General features: G+C 47.3%; 2 protein-coding genes across 8 annotated transcripts in view; one reads left to right on the forward strand and one right to left on the reverse strand.

Annotated features, from left to right (window-relative positions):
• The window catches only part of PAPLN (papilin, proteoglycan like sulfated glycoprotein), a 54,026-nt gene extending 41,559 nt beyond the window's left edge, over positions 1-12,467 (forward strand). The window contains exons 16-28 of the mRNA XM_086462988.1: positions 489-575; positions 1,110-1,398; positions 1,525-1,642; positions 2,326-2,455; positions 3,669-4,311; positions 5,079-5,216; positions 6,064-6,188; positions 7,069-7,207; positions 8,637-8,774; positions 9,417-9,544; positions 10,122-10,230; positions 11,560-11,735; positions 12,292-12,467. Of these exons, the coding sequence (XP_086319114.1) occupies positions 489-575; positions 1,110-1,398; positions 1,525-1,642; positions 2,326-2,455; positions 3,669-4,311; positions 5,079-5,216; positions 6,064-6,188; positions 7,069-7,207; positions 8,637-8,774; positions 9,417-9,544; positions 10,122-10,230; positions 11,560-11,735; positions 12,292-12,467 (2,396 nt within the window). The remainder of the gene's footprint in view (positions 1-488; positions 576-1,109; positions 1,399-1,524; positions 1,643-2,325; positions 2,456-3,668; positions 4,312-5,078; positions 5,217-6,063; positions 6,189-7,068; positions 7,208-8,636; positions 8,775-9,416; positions 9,545-10,121; positions 10,231-11,559; positions 11,736-12,291) is intronic.
• A 5,148-nt stretch (positions 12,468-17,615) lies between these two features.
• NUMB (NUMB endocytic adaptor protein) overlaps positions 17,616-20,148 on the reverse strand; it is a 35,148-nt gene continuing 32,615 nt past the window's right edge. For 4 of the 7 annotated variants that reach the window (XM_009946578.2, XM_009946577.2, XM_086462442.1 and 1 more), the window contains 2 exons: positions 19,946-20,089; positions 17,616-18,350 (listed from right to left, as the gene is read on the reverse strand). In XM_009946578.2, coding sequence (XP_009944880.1) covers positions 17,641-18,350; positions 19,946-20,089 — 854 coding nt within the window. In that variant the 3' untranslated portion in view covers positions 17,616-17,640. Of the gene's footprint in view, positions 18,351-19,340; positions 19,362-19,945; positions 20,090-20,148 lie in introns of all 7 variants that reach the window. The other 3 variants (XM_009946580.2, XM_009946579.2, XM_086462443.1) reach the window with 2 other exon arrangements.

Consider the following 20,148-nt stretch of genomic DNA (forward strand, 5'->3'; position numbering starts at 1 on the left):
TGGTTTTGCACATAGCTGTAGCATCTTCAGAGTCCCACTACCTGTACTGTTTAAAATCTGTGTAACAGGCTTGGGAACAACATCGGTGTGCATCCACTTCGAATTCAGTATTCTATGATACGTCTGTCCCGGTGTCTCCCAGTCAAGAAGGATGGCAACCTGGGCAGGCTCAGTAGCCAAAAACTATAGCCAACTCTCATCCCTCTGTGGACCAGCTATAAAGGAGGCACCACTGCTCAGAAGATTTTGCTTGCTGTCTGTGTCTAGTCTTTGTGCCAGAGCTGAAATGCTGACTTTTGTCTGCCTGCCCATTGCAGGTCATTGTCCTGACAATCCAATCAAATCCAATTGCTTCTCAGCAGCTGTTCCAGGAGAAGGGAAACATTTTCATCAGCTTTAGTCTCCTGTTGACTCCTGGAGGCATTTGCAATTATTAGAACATAGGGCTAGACTAACTGCGCTCATTTTGTGTATGTCTGTCTTTTCAGAGGTCCCCAGTATGCAGGACACTATGGGATATGATGTCACTCGCCAGTCCTTGCTGACACGTTACAACCCGAACAGCCCTGCCACAGGTTTGGAAGAATTTTGTTAGTTTGGGTTTTTGATGATGGTGGACTTGAAATAGGGTGTGGTAGGGGTAAGGTTCCTCCCTTTCTTAATTTCTCTCACTCTTTTCATCGGCTTCTAGAAATTCATGGAGCCAGGGACAAAGTGTAGATTCTTTTACACCAATAGTGAGCAGTATTTGAATCTGTCCATGCAGAAGAGTCTGTACAGTTCTGGTTCTGGCAGCATGACTTAGGTGCTGTCTGAGAGAAGTGCTGCCCAAAGCAGAGCATAAGAATAAGAAAGGGTGACGCGAGGTGACCACAGTAATGTGGTAGGTGGTTTCTCATGGGACAGCAGAAAAAATGGTCAGGGCAGTGAGCAAAGTACGTCAGAACAACCAAATCCAGAAGGATGGGCCAGAAGACACACATTCAGGTGCATTTCCTAATGCAGAAAAGCCTGCCCTGTAGCCTTGGGCAGGTAAACAAGAGCAGAGATGAGGAAAACTGACTAGATTTTGAAGCTCACCTGCATGTTTTACGGAGTTCTCTCCCCAGATTCTGGTGATGAAAGGATGCTCCCTGGAAGCTCCATGATCCATAGTACCTCTGGGAATCACCACATCCCACCCACTGAGGACCGTGGCATCAATTTGTTGCCTGTTCGCTGGGAATCCCAGTCACGCTCATTGGGATCCCATCAGCTCAGCTTTTCTCAGGACCCCACTGCAGGGACTGGCTCTCAGGACTGTCATCGGAGCCCACACGGCTGCTGTCCAGATGGACACACTCCAGCTTCAGGCCCTTTGAAGAGAGGTTGCCCCTTCAGCACCTGCCACCGAAACAGGTAGTAGCTGGAAGTAGCTAGGCCTGACCAGGGAGGAATTGCTTTTCTTGGGGGCTCACTGAAATGTACAGCCAGTCACTGTTGAGCCAGGTAGGTCAGGTATTGCTGCAGCCTTTCTGCCTGTAGGTATGGATGCTGTCCTGATGGAGTATCAGCTGCCCAGGGGCCAAACAACATGGGATGCCCACAATATTACCGTGATGCTCAAATGAGCAGAAATCAGCCCACTGAGGCCACTCCAACAGTAAGTACAAAAACTCCTTACGTTTTAGAAGTCTATCAGGTACTAAAATTCAGATTTGACCTCGATGACTCACATTGTGGGTTTCTGTTGCGCTTCATCTCTGCCAGTAATGCTGGAGAAGCATAATACTGCAGGCATGGCATCAAGACCTTGGCCCACTTCGCTCCTGCTCAGTCTGAGGCATCCACCTGTAAGCAAAGGACAGAGTGGGTGGTTGGGAGATGTCTGAGAAGTAGAAGACCATCCTGCATAGAACTGATAGAGTAATCCTGAGTGATCAAATTTCTGTCAGTCAGAAACTTGCCATCTGATTTCTAGGAGAAAAAAATGGGGAAAACATGGCCACTTTAATTGCCTTTGTCAACTCTGCAGATTAATTGACATCAAAATAGTCAGAGAGGTAATTCCTCTCATAGCTTGGGGTGCTTTGTGGGGCCAGCTGGAAAAACTGACCTGTTGCTGGGCTGGTGATGCCTGTCCTGCAGAGAAGTGCAGCCCTGGCTCCATGGCTGACAGCCAAGTTTCCCACCCCTTCCCAGCATGAAAGCCTCTAGAAGGCAAACAAAGAGTGGTTCCTCTAACAGCTGGCCTTCTGCAGCCGACAGCTTGGACACGGTGCCTTGCACTTGCTACTGTCCTCATATATGCATGATAATTTTTGGCTTTCAATTCCTGTCTCTAAGGCAAGCCAAGTCTTGTCCCAGCAGCACCCCTCAGACGAGTGCCGCAGTTCCAGGTACGGCTGCTGTTTTGACAACGTTGCTTCAGCTTCAGGTCCTCAAGGGGAAGGATGTCTCAATAGGCCCAACTATCGTAAGTGACGCTTTGGCTTCTTGGTTTGGAAACATAGGGAGAGTCCTACAGAATCCAGCAGCGTATATGGAAGCTTGCTGTCTAGAGGCTCTGCTCTCTGTAAAATGCAGTAAATTATCTCTTTGAAAAGCAATTCTGCCTGGTGCTTGGGGCAAGGGAAGCATGGAGGGAGTGTAGAAAAGCAGCCAGAGGGTTCAGTTCTGTCAGCTACTGCAGAAACTCTTGTCCTCTACTGATAGCTGGACAGAAGTGTGTTTGTGTGACCTCCGTCAGTCTGTAGGACTTCTGGGGAGCTGTTTGCCCCTGATGCAGCCTGGAGTGCTCCAAATTAGTTACCTGGGTTTAGGAGTAAGGCCTCTCTGAGGAATCAGGTCCGTGCTCAGCCTTCAGCCAGCCCATGGACAGCGGGGGAATGAGAGCTACAGCTAAGGATGGAGGTGTAGCTCAGGGCTGCATGGATGCTTTCAGCCAGCAGAGTTCAATACGGTGCCTGCTGTACCATGAGGGCACTAGAGCTGCTGCTGGGCAAAAGCATCTCTGCTCCTTTAGTTCCCACCTGTATCCTCTGCAGGCACATTGCTGCTGCATTGCCTTTCCCTTTCGCTGCAGCACAGAGATCACTTGGTGGACAGCCCTGCAGGGCTGCCTTAGGGAAAGCTCTCTGGATCTACTCTGCTCAACCACAGCTCGGCAAGGGACCCCTCAGTCAGAGTCCTGCATCCAGTATTTGTCAGTGTACGGCTGTGATACCTGTGACTCGGAGCACAGGGCTCGTTTTGGAGACACATTGGGCTGTGCTCCTCTTTATATCAGTATGTGGAAGGGTATTCCGTAATGCATGAGCCTTCACAACTAGGTCTGATCCACTTGGTTTGTGGGCTGGAAATGTGCAAATGGCAGCCACATGCCCCTTGCAGGAGAGGAAGCCCCAGAGCCAGCCTTGCACCTGCACAACTCCCCGAGAAAAGCCATAAAGCATCCGTCTAGTATCTCAATTCAGAAATGTCTCTGAGGTTGGTTCTCCTTCCACCACTTGGGGCAGAAAGAAACATGTGAGCAGCTGCCCAATTTCAAAGCAGAGCTGGGTGCAAAGCTGAGGTGTCCTACTTTCCCACCTGTACCCTGCCCAAAAGGCCCATCAGATCATCTAGGTAGGTGGCTTGAAGCACCCAGACCATTGCACTCATGTCTCCCTCTGTTCTCTTTTTGGTAGCATATCCTGTCATATGCCTGCTACCCAGTGCCCACGGCCCCTGCACAAACTGGACCACTCACTGGTACTTTGTGGCTGTCGTTGGCAAGTGCAACCGGTTTTGGTACGGCGGCTGTCACGGCAATAAAAACAGCTTTTCATCAGAGGAGGAGTGTGTGAGAGCGTGCCACAACTCTCTGTGGGTCTCTCCTCTGGAGCACCAGCACTCTTCTGGCACAGGAGCCCTGCAACGCCAACACGCTGGCTCCCACTCCCGTACTGGGGATGCTTGGCTTCAGCAACAGCCACCCCTGAGACAGTCTGCAGGTCACAGCCAAGAAGGAAGAGCCTATGGGGCTTCACAAGACAGCCACAGACAGGACAGCTGGGGAAGTGAGGTGCTGCCAGAGACTTTGCCAAGGACTGGTGTGCTGGAGACCCAGCACTGGGACACCCAGCAAAGCAGACTGGACAGCCTGAGCCAGCTGCACTTGTGGAAAACAGCAGTGCCTGGGCCCACAGAGAGGCAGAGCAGCGGCAGCCAGCAGGTGCTGCCCCATGAAGGCAAGCAGTGGCATAAGGCTTTCGGAGCAGGTGTTTCCATGACGGAGGGATTTGGGCACCAGGTGTCTGCAGACTCGTTCTCAGCACGGGCTCTGCACAGGTGATGATTTTTTTATTGTTTATTTTCCCTGTTCTGCCAGCTCACTGCGGAGCACCAGTGCAGCTTCTTTTGGAGTGAAAGTGCTGCCCCAGCTGGGCCAGCTAACTGGGAATACCATGCAATGGATTTGCTATACACATGACCCTTTGTTAAATCAAGTTATTCAGGCCCTGGAGTTATCTGCTGCTTCTTCCCTTGCACTCTCCCTGCTCTCTGACAGCACTGGAAGTACAGTGTGCAAAAAGACTGCAGGATCCTTGGGGTCTTTGTCTGGGAGGCATTCTTACACTGTCAATGAGAATCCATAGGTGTTTTTCTTGTTCTGACCAACAAATTTAGCTGACTCTCTGGCTTCAGAGCCTTTATCTCATCATTGTATGGAGTAGCAGTGGGTTGTTCTAGGGAAGGCCTTTAACATGCAGAGTTTGGGTCAGGATCCAGACAGTGTCACCCAGAAAATCAGGAGTGCGTAGAGCGAGATCTAATGTGTCTGCACTGGATCTCTGTCTGTCTACTGAGCTGAACTTAGCTCCTCCAGAAGAGAGGGGTTGTAGGACTCTGTCTCTTCCTGGAGATACTGTAGCATTCAGGCTGTCCAGAGCAGCCTTTGCCATGTAGAGAGGGCTCCCCACACGTTGCCTGGTGCATCTGCTCAGAGCTGAAAGGGCAGCCGTTCCCGCTTTGCCCTGTGGTTGTGACTCATCTAGAGTTACCTTAGAGGACCCAGAGGGCAGCAGAGGCACCAGTGGAATCGCTTTCTCTTTCAGAGCCACCCTGGAGGAAGCCAAGCCCTCTCTTGTGACAGCAGTCATGGGACAAAATGTCCAGCTGGTCTGCAAGACTGGCGTGTCCCCCTTCTCCAGAGTGGAGTGGATGAAGGATGGCCGACCGGTCTCCTCTGACAGGTGAGCTCAACTCCCTTCATTATAGAGCAGATGGGCTTCTTGCTGGGCAGAGCGCCAAATACGCTTGCCTGCTTTCTTTGTGATAACACTGTTAACATTCTGTAAAAAAAAAAAAAAATCAAATTAATAAATAAACAAGCCCATGTATTGACCTAAGAGCGTCAACTGTCCACCTTGTCTGTGCACAGCAGAAACAGATACAGTCTGCGATAGTATTGAGGTGTTGGCTGGTGTTATGGGCGCTGTCCCATAACAAAGCACTGGTGGAAGCTAACATGTCAGTAGCCATACAGAAAAATGTTTGATTCATCTTGGGGTGGCCCTAAGTCCGTAGTCCAGGGTGAAGCTTGTAGTCAAAAAAATCAGAGTTCCTATGGCTGGAAGTTTCTGGCATTCCCATCCAAGATAATTTTTTTTTTTAAGCTACTTTTAAAGCCTGTTTTTCCTGAGAAGCCTGTTTCCAGAAACAGTTTGGAGCCAGGCAGTCACTTTATGTTACAAAAATCACAGTTAAGAAAAGCCCAGTTATGTTTTTCTGTTTGCAGATGACTGCTGGGGCTCAAGCTCCTGCCTGGAAGGGTGGTTTGCCTCCTCATGGGAGAGGGCTACTGAAAGCAGTTCCCTGTTTTCCCATCTCAGTTTCCCCTCTGTTCCTGACCTCTTTTCTGCTGCAGTCATTTCCCCTGTCTGTGACCCTTCTGTGGTCAACAGGGTTTTGTTTTTCTCCAAGCAGGGGAGGGCATTGCACAGTGATGGTTTATGTAATTTCAGCATGAAGGACTGCTCTGCCTCAGCCAGTTGCTGTCTGTGGCCCAGCAGAGGCAGTTAATCCTTGCCCCTGTTGCAGGCACACCTACCAGTCCGACAGCTCCTTAGTGATCAGCCACATCAAGCTGGAGGATGCCGGGACTTACGCATGCCTCGTTTCTGACAGGAGGACAGAGCGCCGACAGATTCAGTTACAGATCATAGGTGACTTATCTTCCACTAACGGCTATTGATAACAGGAGCAATAAATCCAGCTGCAGGAGCAAAATTCCTCTGCTGCCACACTGTGCTAGCAGCATTGCCTTCACTCCATGGCAGTGGTGTCCCAAGAGCTAGTCAAAGCAGTGTGTCTTCTCCTCTGTAGGGGTTCCAAGAGGGAGTGCAGAGGCAGCAGGGCTGGTTTTGGTGTTGCCTGATGATAAAGCCTGAGCCCTGGAGCACTTGCTCCCCCTCAGTGTCACTCCATAACCAGAGTTGTGGCTTGCCCTGTAACTTGCCCCATTTCCAGCACAGCTAGTATGTCTGCCTCCTAACCCCAGAAAGGGGACTCCAGAAGAGGGGTTCTGCAGTTTCCTGGGCTCTCCATCTCGCACTATAACGTGACCAGTCTGCCACAGCTGTCTATGCTGGTGCATTTATGTTTTGTGTTTTGCCCAAACAGGTCTTGCTCGGTAACAAACAACGCCCTGTTCTGAAAAATGTGCCTTATTTAAGAAACACAAACAAAAAAATATGAAAGACTAGTCTCAAAAGATGGGCCAGCAAGGCACCCTGTAGCCTTCAATCTCTGAAGTGTGCTTTGTCACAGCAATGGCACATGGGGCAGAAGGCACTGTGGCCTAAGGGATGCTGCAACATGTTCACTGACAGAGGAGAGGAAGGAGTCTAAAATTGCTTGCCTGCAGGTCTGTGACTCTCATTAGTAGACAGCGCAGGCTTACTGCACTAGTCAGCCAGAAAACAGATGGCTGAAGGGCTCTTTGGCTCCAGTTCAGCAAGCTCTCCCAGGCTCATAGAAACCCTACGCAAGAGGTCGCAGTAAGAAGTGCCCTTTTATTCACATACGGCATTTTATTTTGAATAGAGTACCAGAGCGCTGTTCTGGCAGAGGGTGAGAGAGGTCAGGTCCTTCAGAAGGAAAATCAGCAGCATCGAGAAATATCCAGAGGCGGGAAGGTTGTGCAGGCAGCCAGTTCCTCTGCGCATCAGCAATTTGCATACAGGTGAGTTCACATGTAGCAACAGTTTGCCCACCATGCCCAGCTGATGAACCATATGGCATCTCTTCATGTAGAAAAGCTGAAGATTGGAAAGGTCCTGGGTCAGCTGTTCTGGGGCACGGTTAGGAAGCAAGCAGTACTGAACTGCTGACAACAGGAATGGGAGAAGATCCCAGTCGCAAGCTGTTTTCTGTCCTCCCTGAGGGTGGCTTGAAAGAAGCACCTTCTGAGCAAAGACGCCCAGGGAGGCTGACAGCAAAGGAGCTAGGTTCAAACAAAAGTAGAAATATCAGGGGCAGCAAGCTTAGCGTTCAAGTTAGTGTAGGCAGAAAGAGAAACCTGTTCTGGAAAAAAACATAGCAAATAGGAACTGCTTAACCAGCACAAAATAGGCATATGTATATTAAAAAGAGCTCCAGTCACTTCAGCCCCCACCCATTTATTTTAAATATTTTATGAACAAACTGGTTTGACTCAGACTGTCTCCTCACTCACTGGATGGCATATTTTGTGGCTTCTTTCTTTGTTTTTTTTGGTCCTTCTAGGCCCCACAGAAATAAAAGGGTACAAATTAATTTTGCCTTATATGCAGCATGTTGGGGCTGCAAATTAAATGGGACCATGATCTGATCCCTCCCTTCTTTTGAGTTTTCAACCTAAACCTCAGCCAACTTGCTGAACTCCCCAGCAACGTCCTTAGCTGCTTCCACCTAAAAGCAGAAATAAGTGATTCATTGAATTAAGACATTGAATTAAGGCTCTTTGGTTTTGCTTTTTGAGATCAAGAATTCAGGTCAGAGAATGGGGGTGGGGGAGATGATGTTTCATTTGACTCTGGGAACACCATGGTTTAGTTCCCTTCTAAATGGTGTTTAGCTGTAATTATAAGAAAGCAAAGAGCATGAGGAGGTGGGTGGTGTGAGAGCCTGACCCCTGCCTTTCTGCTGCCTGAAGTGGACGGCCAGCTCCTAGGCCTTGTGTGCAGACAGGTGATTGCAATGGGCTCTTGACACCCCAAAAAACCCTTCTCATTTTTGTGTGCCAGATAAGCACCCTGGGGGAAGCTTGCTTCGTACCTTGTTCAGGACTTTGACCATTTGCCATGCGCTCGTGTTGTTAACACTTCCTAGGCTGTTATCCAGAGGGATGCTGTAAGAAACAGGGTTGCTGTCTCTAAAGGGTTAAGCTGGCTGGCAGGAGTGCAGCACCAAGCTGTGCTGAACTGGAGCAGGATTTGATGGAGGCTGCTCTTTTCTGAAGGTTGTGAGTGAATGTTGGTAATGGCAAGTATCAGAGCTCTGACGGAAGTGTAGACACTGTGCTTTCCCATTGGAGGCAAAAAATAACGCTTGTGATTAAAAAAGCCTTGTGCTGAAGGTCAAATGCTGAACAAGGAATTTTCTGTATCTTGCTGTGCTTGTGGACTTTGCAGATTGAGAATGGATAAGAGTGAGCCCTCCGTAGTGGAGGCCAACCTCGGGGAGAGAGTCAGACTGCCCTGCACAGTGGAAGCATCGCCAGCTCTCACCATTGAGTGGCAGAAAGACGGGCAGCCCCTCTCCTCTCCCAGGTGAGCTCCCAGGCAACTCCACCATATCCACAGGCAAGTTCACATGGAGGAGAGCCTCCTCCTTGCCTTACTTTCCCTGTCTCCCCCCTGAGAGAACGTAGCTGCTGGTTGTGCAGCTAAGGCCTGTCCTGCTTTATGCTGGCCAGCTTCCTCCATTTGGGCCAGACCGTACTGCTTGACTGCCTTAGTCTCACTCACAGATCAAAGTCTGGACATTGAACCCTCAAGCAAACAGCTGTGATACAGGGTCTACAAGTGAGCCAAGATCAGTAGAAAGAGAACACAAGGCAAGCAAATTTGCCAAAGCCCAGCTGGTCCGTGAGCCAGGGCAGAGGTTCACAGCAAAGAGAGAGATCAGGGTGTCTGCAGTGAACTTCTACAGCTACTGGTGCTGCTCACCTCCAGCTCCTCTCACCCTGTGCTCCCAGAAACCTGCTCTAGCAGTGAGCTTTTCCAGAGTTTACAGCACTAGTGCTGGGATTTGGGAAGTAAGGGTTGCTTCACTGGTTGAGCCGAGCTGCTGCTAAACCTTTGCTCAGTGTTACTATGAAGTTGTGCGTGAGGCTCAGCTTCAGCTCTGGTGGCTGGAAGCCCATTCTGACCCAAGCACGAGCCGAAGAGCTTTCTGATTTTGTTCTCCAGACACAGACAGCAGTCAGACGGGGCCCTGGTGATCAGTCGAGTCAGCTCTGAAGACACCGGCTTCTTTACCTGCATTGCCTCGAATGGACATGACCAGGACCAGCGCCAGGTCCTGTTCCGACCTCTAGGTACTGGGTGGGTGGCAGCATGCCTGACATGTTTGTGCACTCACACCTGTGTGCTCACAAGTGGGTAACAAGGAGGGCTGGGCAGCGTGGGTTTCTTGTCTGGCTTTGCACCTCATGTTTAGCAGGCTGCTTGAGGGCAAGGGAAGAGTGAGTTGTTTTACCCAATGGTAATCTGTGTGTGTCTGGTGAATGGTGATGCTCCAGGCAGCTGGGAAGAGGGACTAATAGCACAGTAAGAGTGACTCTCAGGGCCTTGTTTCTGGGACACTGGTGTGGAATGGATACAGGAGCAAGAGGAACTAAGGAGATTGTTCTTCTGTGCATGTGATGTCCTTGTGTCCAGCTGGATGAAAAAGCTCTGAGGCCTCTTTTACTTGCCCTTGCTTGGGCCAAAGCCCTTAGGAAAGCCACATTCCACATAGCAACAGCATCATGGCTCCAAACATGCTGTTTCAAGGCTGGGGGGCTTGTAGCTCATCATAGCATATGTTGGACTTCTCCCATGAGGGAATGCTGTTACTACCAGAGGCAGCATGGTATTGTCTTCCTGCTAGCGATGATTTCCCTTCTGGTCTAGGAAAGCTGAGGATCACTGGTCTTCTGCCAAGTATCACGGTACCTGAGGGAGGGACTGCTCAGCTTCACTGTACAGTGACTGGCAACAACGTGAATATAAGGTGGTCAAGGTGAGCAAAAATGAGACAGAATTTCCCTTTCCTTCTCTTCCCAAAACTCATCTCTTACCTTCCAAATAATAGTGCAGGATGCCTACTGGGTAAGGGAGACACCTATGGTTCTCAGCCCCAACTAACATTACCTACCCTTTCCTAAACAACTTGGCTGTTACCCAAAAATCCTGGGCAAGATCCCTTTGGGTGCAGGGGTCACCAAGTTCATGTTCCAGGTGAATGAGGAGGAAAGCAGACGTTAAGCTAAGTTTTCACGGTGTTCAAAAGGGCTCCATGCTGGAAAGCTAGTGACAGTGGAATAGCAGAAACTAAAATGAGCAATTGGAGGAAGAGCTTTAGTTGGTCTTTATAAAACTCTCTGCCCAACCCTAGCAAACATTTTAGCCACTACAATAACAGCAACACTTCTCCCAGCTTCCTGCTGCAATAGTTCTCTCCCTACTATCAAGTGGGAGCAAATGAGATTTTTAAAGTGGTTTTTAAAGATAAAGGAAAACCTGTGTGCTCTTTTCTTGATGATTTACAGGGAAACTCTGAATTTGTGCAAATGTTTGGTTGGGGTTATTTTCCCTATTTGAAAATAATTAGTTTGGTTTTGAAGCCTTCTTGCAAAGGATCCAGACGGATTGGTAGTTGTTTAAATCCCTCTACTCCAAGGGGCAGGACTGAAGTGGGCCATCTCACAAAGAGAGCTTTTCTTCCATACATAAGTTTGGTGTTTGAGTTAACAAAACGATGCAAGTTTCAGAGTCTGAAGGAAACCCTTTTCAGTGAAACAAATTTGATTTCCTTGGTAATTCATAATTCAGGCAGTTTTCCTGCTGGGTGCAGAGTATTCCAGGACAATCAGAACAGAAACGATCTTGCTGGTATTTTAAACATTTTTTTAAACAAACTTTTAAGGGAGAGGAGGAGACAGGGCACTTCGCTCACTACCCCATATGTTCCGCAAGCAATATGTGCTGCTATCAATGCCAGCCGAACAAGCCCTGCCAGACCACAACCTGGAGAGAGGGAAAGGCACCCTGGATTTTCTTGTAGTTCCTCAAACCTCAAAAATGTGTAATAGCAGAAAGGGCAATGTCTTTATACGGAGCACACAGCTAGCTGCCTCCCACACAGGCAGTGGGCTAACGGATGCAAACTTACTCAGGCTTCTGTTACTACCCGATTGTAGATCCAGGTCATGGCAAAAGATTTCTTCTTCCATCCTGCTGAATTTGTAAAAATTCACCCCTTTCACAGAGCATCAGTTCCCAAAGAGTACAGAGAGCTCCTTTAGTCCCTGTGGGTGGGAATAGCCGTACAAAACATTTTTCACCACAGGAACGGAGTCCCCATGAGAGCAGATGGCCACCACATCCACTTGTCCCAGGACGGAAGCCTGATCATAAGCAGCGTTCAAGAGGCAGATGAGGGATCCTACACATGCAGCGCCTACAGCAGCAGCAACTCTGTCAGTGCCAGCACGGAGGTGAAAGTGCTGAGGACCCGGCCTAGCAGTGAGTACAGCCTGGCCTCCCTGCTTCTCCCGGCACAGTGCCTACCTCCTGGCCACTTCCACAAGCCTGCGCGTTGCGTGTGCCCAGCCACTGCCGACCCCGGGCTTTGGGGAGCATCAGGAGCTTCTGGGTTGTGCTACCTGAAGGAGCCCTGCTTTCCTGGGGCAGAAAAGCAGGATGGTGGAAACACACACCTGCCCCCCTCCCCCCTCTGCCAGGGTGCTGGGAGCCTAATTAACTACCCGAGGCCAAAATGCCATAGTTGGCTGTAAGATTTATAGTTGGACTCTGGACACCATCCAGCTGGCTTTACACAGGGTGTAGAGTGCCTCACCTCAGGAGATCAGCCCCAGAAGCTGCATTCTCCTCCTGTGTCTCACCAGAGGTGCCAGTTTCTCTCTTGTCTTTGATGTTGGGACTACATTTAAAACAATCCCCCTAGAACTGGCAGCGTGGAGAAAGCAGGAACATGCTGTGTCTTTTGGGAGGGAAATGAAACCTGAGGATAAGCCCTGGCAGTGTATTTACAGCTGCTTCACCTTTTGCTCAGCTGCAGCTCCTGTGAACCGCGTTGCGGACACGAGCAGGGAGTGCGTGGACCAGCCCCACCTCGCCAACTGTGACCTGATCCTGCAGGCCCAGCTCTGCACCAACGAGTACTACTCCAGCTTCTGCTGCGCGAGCTGCTCGCGCTACCGACCGCAGGGCGGCCCTTCCCGTCACCACGGCTGACGGGCACCTCCACGGCCACGTGAAAGCGCAGGTGACCGATTATGAGACTGGAAGTCTGAACTCTGTCCTTTTACTGCATGAAACTGGTCTGGGAGCTCTGCCCTGCTGGGAAGCTCAAGGGGGTGAATTGAACAGAGTGTAGTGGGTGTAACTGTGCAAAGGTGGGAGAGCCACCACCCTCAAGTTTATTGCACTCCTTTTTTCCCCCCCGTATGCCTTGCTGTAGCTAATCCATCTCTTCACTTAAGGGTAGCTGCTGTCATTCACAGAACAAGATGCTATTATTTGGAACATAAGGATGCTGTGACTTAGAGAAGGCAGATAACCAGCATGAAAGAGGGAGAGCCCAATTCTTCATACAAGCAAGAGAGAGAAGCACTCTTAAAAAAAAAAAAAATCTTCTCTGAAGTGTTTGAAGATGGGCCTCAACTGTCTTAATCAAAGCACTAATGAGCGATGAAGATTTGTAATCCTGGAGAGCACTTTCCATCTAAATGCAAAGGACTCTGGTCATGAGAAACAGCTTGATGCATATAAAATTAATGTTCAGGACCTATGAGATTACTAGCTCTAGGGATGAAGCTGTAACATCACGTTACTGTAGCTGCTTTATTCCAGTAGACCTTAGACAACTTTCTAGTTGGGTCAGTTTAGTTTCCACTTGACTGTAAGAAGCTTTGGAGTGAAACGCAGAAGCAATGCTTCAGAGAAAGCTTAAGACAAAATAGAAGAATACTTTTAGCCCTTCTGGAATGTTAGGGGTATTTTAGATGAATATACCAAGACTGTTATCTGTTCTGGGATGCTGCAGTTTAAATATCACTTGGTCTAAGAAGGCTCAGCAGATAATTTTTTTTTTTCCTGGGCCAGAACTGTGCTGTTGAATTTATTACAAAGCTAGGCTTGGTGGTAGCGTTGCACTGAGCTTCAGCTTGGGGAGGTGAGTAATATACATGTAGAAATAGGTGTAGGGGCATTTGATTTGCCAGAATAAACCTCCCAATGATCTGCTCTAGTCTCCATTAAGTCCAGGAAAGCCTGGCTCTGCATGTGGCCTGGGCTGATTCCTGCTGCAGTGGGCTAACAAGTGAGGACTTCCAGATGCAGCACTGCTATAGCTGAAGTGTCCTTCGTTTCCAGACTAACACTGAGTGGCAGCAAGCATGCATACGAGGCTCTGAAAGAAAGTCCCAGGCATTAAGGGGTGGGGAGGTAAGATTATATTATGGTTCGTTAAACCAACAAAGGCCCTTGGGTGTCTTTGGTATCTCAAAATGAAATTATTTCTGAGCAAAAGCATTTTTTATAACCTTTGCAGTATTGTTCTACCCTCGTATCAGCCCTAACAGTCCTCCTCTTCCTCATTCCAAACTCCCTGCTGAGACTTGGATGGGTTAATCATGTTAATTAGCATCATCACACATTTATTTCCATAGCTGTAGCTATAAAGTATTAGACTGGTGTGTAGCATTGATGTTTTGGTTGCAGATGGAGGATTGGCTTTTTTTTTATTTCCTTCTACTTCTGTTACTTTAATTTAAGGCTTCTAGGAAAGGCAGCTAATTCAGGACTGTGCTCACACCACTCTCCTCTGTTCAGTCCAGGCTTGGCACTCAGGACAGCAGTAATACATAGGTGTAAATCCCCAGGCTTGACAACCTAAAGCTGGTTTAGTCTCTAAATCCAGTACACCGGTTCAGATGCACCTAAAAATAAGAATCACTAACCTAACAGTCGCACTCTTTTCAGCACAGGTATGGCTTCAAGAGTGGACACACTGCTTTAAGATGTGAACAAACTGAAAAGTCTAGAAGCAATCCAGTCAAGGAGTGAGAGGTGACAGTCACACAGCTATTTTGGGGGGGGCGGGGGGCGGGTGGGTCTTTCTGTGGATAGATGCTGCTTGCTAGAAAAGACAAAAATACTTCTTTTGCAGTTAAGAAACTTTGATTAGGGAAAATTTCCTCTGCTGTAATTCATCATAGGGGTTACAGTGTAAGGTTTGAAGGTGACATCATTGGATAGTTAAGAACAATGAAACAATGAGAGGGTCCTGAGAACTTCGAATTGTGTTTGTACATAATTATGCATTTAACATCTCCAACCAGCATCTTTTTTTTTTTTTTTTTTTTTTGGGTGTATAGGGTAGTGTAGTATTTCAGTATATACTACACTATTCTTTGCCTTTTGAGACCAGGGACTCTGTAAATTCGAGTCTTAGTGATGCCCTATCAGTTCACATATGGCAGGCATAGGGGGTAGTCATCTGTGGACCTGCTCAGGAGCACAGAAGTTGATTGTGGACGTAACCCTTTTGTCCCAGAATAAGCAGCCAGTGCTGTAATATCCCTTCCTACTATCTCAGAGGCTCTATTTTTAGACTATTTAAATATTATGCATAGTCAGCTTTCATTTAAGCTGTATGCTTATACAAGATATGGCCAGGGAGCACTTTCTGAGGGCTGTAAGAGCCACCTCTATTCTGCTGGACAGGACTCTTTAACACTGAAGGTGCTTCAGTTATGTGAGTGTTTATTCTGACCTCCTTTCAGCTGCATAACTGTGGTAGTAAGGATGTTAGTGGCAGGCATGCAGTTCACTGCTTTAAATACAACTGCAACAGTTAGCTAAAGGGTCTTTTTAGGTTTCTTCTATTGGACAAGCTGAGCTTTTCCCACTTCACTGCTTAACAATGTTTACTTTTTTGATTTGAGAATCAAGATGTTGATTTTCTTCCCTAAACAATGGATTGTAGGAAGGTCGTATCTCCTCTACTGTTATCTCCAGGGCAGGGGAAGGGTGTAGCTGTACCGGGCTATTTTCAGCTGCCCTTGGGGCACTTCTGCAAAAGATATGGAACTAACAGAACAACCCAGAGATGCTTTCTTTCCTGTTATAAATATTTTCTTGCTTTTTGAAAGATGAAAGAAAACATTAGCAGAAGTCAAACATCCTAAGGAGTGTTGGTCATTACTAGTCATATCATATTGAAAACAGGTAAGAATCTGTAAAGAGAAAAGTCCCAGTTTTCTAGCCCCTGTGAGACTCACTGTACTTGCCTGGAAATCAAAATTGCTGGCAAGTTCAAGTGCTAGGGCTACACAAAGGGAGCATTTCTTCCCCTTCAGGTTACAAAATCTGGCTTTTCCTCATGTCTAAACAGACATGGTGCATGTAAGAATGCAGTAAGAACCAGCCATACTAACAGGGCAGGTATCAGCTCACTGGAAGAATAGAAAAGGAGTGAAAATACACTGTCTTCTCTTATGGCTCTTAGGATCTTCACTCCTTTTAGTAGTAGGAGAAAGAAAAACAAAGTGACTTTTCCTTTTTTCCCTTTCCAAATGTTAGGGTCTTTGTATTTGTCTCTATGTAAATAACATTCTGTGATTCAGTGTTAGAAAATCATCTCCAACTTTCCTGCAGGCCCCCTTTAAGTACTGGAAGGCCACTCTAAAGCCTTCTCTTCTTCAGGCTGAACAACCCCAACTCCCTCACCCTGTCCTCACAGGGGAGGTGCTCCAGCCTCCTGCTCATCTTCATGGCCTCCTCCTTTGTGGTCCATGTCTTCCCTGTGCTGGGGGCCCCAGAGCTGGATGCAGCACTGCAGGTGGGGTCTCACCACAGCAGAGTAGAGGGGGAGAATCCCCTCCCTCAACGTGATGGCCACACTGCTCTTGATGCAGCCTAGGACACAGTGATGTAAACACAGAATTTGATGTTTTCAGTAAAGCCCTCCCTTTCAGAGCTTTAAATAGTTATGGGTCACAAGGATATTTGCAAGTTTAGTCTTACAGTGCAAGGTAACCCACCACAGTGTATAAAATGAGGTAGGCTGGCAAGCTGGGCTCATCTACACTCACCTAATAACAGAGAAGATACCCAGACGGGCAAATGCTGAAACCTGAATGGAGGTGGTAAAGAAAGCTTTCACAGACAGTGCTTCTACCACCAACATTTATTTCTGTTAAAGCAGATTATAAATCATCAGTACAAATATATATAACTTACATTTGCTTGTAAGGCCAAAGTTTAAAAGTAAAGTTAAAATGAGATGGTTTTCACTGTCACCAGAGGCAGAACCTGGACCAGCTGCAGCCTTAACCACAAGGTTTCACAAATCAGTGGGAAAAAATAAAACCAAAGTTAAAAAAACCTCTAAGATCTATTGACAGACAAACATAAAATGGTTTCCCAGGTAGCCCCAGGATGTAGATATGATTACAGTAAGTTGTCACAGTAGTGTTAGAACCAATAGATTAAGACAAAGAAACTGCAGCAATACATGAAAGGAAAAAAACCATACTATATATAATATGTAGTTTGATTCCCATAAAAAACAGTACATTTGCCCCATGGTTTTCAAACCATGACAATACCATTCTTTAATTTTCTTTATTTAAAACTACGTTATAATGACTTATTGGTTGTGATTGTTGTTGCAATATGCTACTTACAATGAACAGATACAAGAACAAGCTAGAGCCCCTTTTTCCACCCCCCCCCAATATTACTTACAATAAGAATCAGAGATAAATCAATCTTATGTACAATTTCTTACATCCAACCCCCCTTTTTTTAACCTTTGGCAAGATTACTTACAACTCATACAGCTTTTAATATCCAACTATTTAAAATATTCTAAATGCATAAAAATAAAGATTTTAGCTTTACTTTATTCTTTACATATAATATTCACTTTGTTGCTCAAAATGGAAGCTCAACTTTTTCCACAAACCTAGCTTTTGCTAAGCAGGTGACAACCTCCCACCCCTATCCACCCCCCTCCCCCCACCCCCCATTTTTCCCTGAGGGGGAACATCCAGGGCATCGGAAGGACACAACTACACAATGTGCCCTCCTTTCCGTGAGATAACCGATGTTTCTACAGAACAGGCTTTGGGACTGGGTGCCTTTCTTTGCTCTGTTTGACTTCCAGCTTTCCAAGTGAGGAGGCAATGCAGACCGGGGTGGCTCCAGGATTCCTTTTAAGAACTGCACGTTAAATTCTCTGTATGTTTATATCCTCCCCATAACTGCTCCCTCTTTCTAACCCATTTTCATTTGAAGGGACCTTTGGGATTATCAAAGCAAACTGATCAGAAACAGTTCCCTCCACTCCCTTTATCCCTCTATCCTAATGTACAATTTATCCACCTCCCCACAGGACTGCTTAAAGTTCAATCTCAAACGTCTTCTGTAAATCACTTGAGAAGGGGTTAGTTGGAGAGGGATTAGTGCGCTGCTTTGCCTTGCTCTCAAGTGCTGCCCACTGTGCTTCAAACGGGTCTACCTGCGGTGCGGCCGCGGGGGGCTGAGAATGCTTGTCCTCTGCAGCCCACTTGCCACCCTCCACCCCATTGAAAGCCGCAGAGCCGTTGTGCTGCGCAGGCGGGTTGAAGAAAGGGCTGGTCGTAGCACTGCTGCTTTCGTACTGAGGGAACGTCTGCTGTTTGACAAGGCTGGGTGACTGATGCGGATGGGCTGCTGGCGTGTGGCTTGCAGTACCAAAGACGTTGGCTACCATCTGGGAAGGTGTGATTCCAACCACAGGTACGCTCGGGGCTGCATAGGTCATCCCATTTGCTACAGCATAGGCCTGAGCTGGAATAAAAGGTGGCTGCATGGGCGGTACCACACCCACTGGCACAGGCTGAGGTGCAATGAAGGTGCTGACTGTGAAGGCTGGTGCTGACTGGGAAGCTGCCGGAGGAGGCTGTAGTAGTGGCTGCGGGGCTGGAGCCGGGGCTGGCTGCTGTTGGGCTCTGACAGTCTTTGAAACCTCTTCCAGCCAGCGGTCTGCCTCTGAGGGAGTACGTCTGTGATTTCCTTGGAAGAGACTTGGTGAGGCCGCACCCGAGGAGGTGCTGCTCCATTCAGTGCCTAGGAAGGAAAGCATGGGGAAGTCACTAATATTTCCACTCCTCACCCTTTTATCGGTTAGAAAGGCTGGAGGATGCACACAAGAACAGACAGGCCTCCTCCCTCCATGGTTGAAAGACTGCTACCAACACTGGAAGCATCTTTACGCATCCACTGTACTGTTCGGTTATAGGAAGACATTGGTCAAGAAGGGGTGGAGAAAAACTGCTTCACTAAAATGCAGATTTTGTTTTGTTTTGTTTTTTTCTTCATAGCAGACATCTGAGACTTTAGGGTGTGCATGAGAACTGCCACCTGCACTCACAATTTAGTGGCAATGATCTAGTCCATAACCACTAATTCCTCTAACTGGGGAGTATCAGTTACTGAATGAACAGCTCAGGACTGGTAGACTGTTAGAACACAAAGCTCTAAGAAACTCACTAAAATATACATGAAAATTTAAGGCAATACAACTAATCAAATTACTATATGATAGGTAAACTGTACTTACTATGACTTCTTTTTAACCTTCCTCCACTCTTCCCTTATTCTTTTTATATATAAAATTCAGGCTGTTAACCTCTCAAACTCTTTTGTAATGTTCAACATCTAGCATTTTAGACTTTTCTTCTATAAAAACAGCTCTGATTTTTAACTCATGATTAAAAAAATAATAAAAAACCACCATCATTTTCATTCCTCCCACAGATTCAAAACTATCTCCCACCAGCTGAATTCAGTTTTTCCTTCTCCCTACAGTTTCAAATTCTCTTTCCCACCCATAGGGCCTTGCCAGGTTCCAATGTGATGAGAAAAGCAACCAGGAATGCTAGAGATGGCCCAGCAATTCATGTGTTATTTGGTGTTCTGGAGAAGTGGGAAACCATCACTGCTCAGCAGTCTTCAGCCTGATCTAGATAAACACCATCTAAAGATCAGTTTACTGTTGTTTTTACAGTGGGAACTGTTGGAGGCAGAGCTTAGGTACTCTTCCTCATGGGTGAAGACTTACTGGAAATGGGCCTGGTACTCTTACAAGGCCAAGCAGAACCTACTATTTCCCTAGCAAAGTTTCTCTTTTCGAGTTGAGCTCACACCAAGAAATGGCGTTAGGTTGACTGTAGCCTTCTAGCACATGTGTCCAGACGGGTGACAGCCATTTAAAGTACCACCTTACATTGTTTATAACTACAAGCAAGGACTGGAAGGACAGACTAAAGTTATTAAACAGATGAAATGAACCTCTAAAGCCTTTAAGCAACCAACTTAATCTCTCCTTACGTATGTTGGTGGAAAGAACGCACAAAAATCATTTTGGGTAGACAGAGATTCTTTCCCTTTCATCTCCAAACACACACTATTTCATTACCTCCTTTTTTAAGCACTGAATTTTCTAAAATGCTGTCAAAATCAGAATCAGTCCAGCTTATAGACCCAGAACCAGTGAGTCCATCACTTCCCTCCATCCACTCGTGCAAAAGGCTACTACTTCCAGCTTTTGTTACTCTTCCTTCCACTGGCCATTAAGTGGCACTGACTATTGTCTCAAGGGCTCAGTAATGCTTTTGATCCAAGTTCTCATAGTAATGCACCAGATCTACTTCCAATCTTACCAGTGACCACAGAGGCAGCTCCAGTATTAGCAGCAGGAGCATGAGCCCAAGGATTGGTTTCACGAACTGGCATAGCTGTGGACACTACAGCAGCTTGGGATGGTTTAGCAGCAAGCACACAGAAGGCAGAGGCAGTGCCATTAACTAAAATGGGAGCAGACAACATCAGTGCAATTAATTCATGCAAGGCATGCACGTGACTG

Source organism: Leptosomus discolor, chromosome 3, assembly GCF_034619465.1.
Source record: "Leptosomus discolor isolate bLepDis1 chromosome 3, bLepDis1.hap2, whole genome shotgun sequence".
Lineage (NCBI taxonomy): Eukaryota > Metazoa > Chordata > Aves > Leptosomiformes > Leptosomidae > Leptosomus > Leptosomus discolor.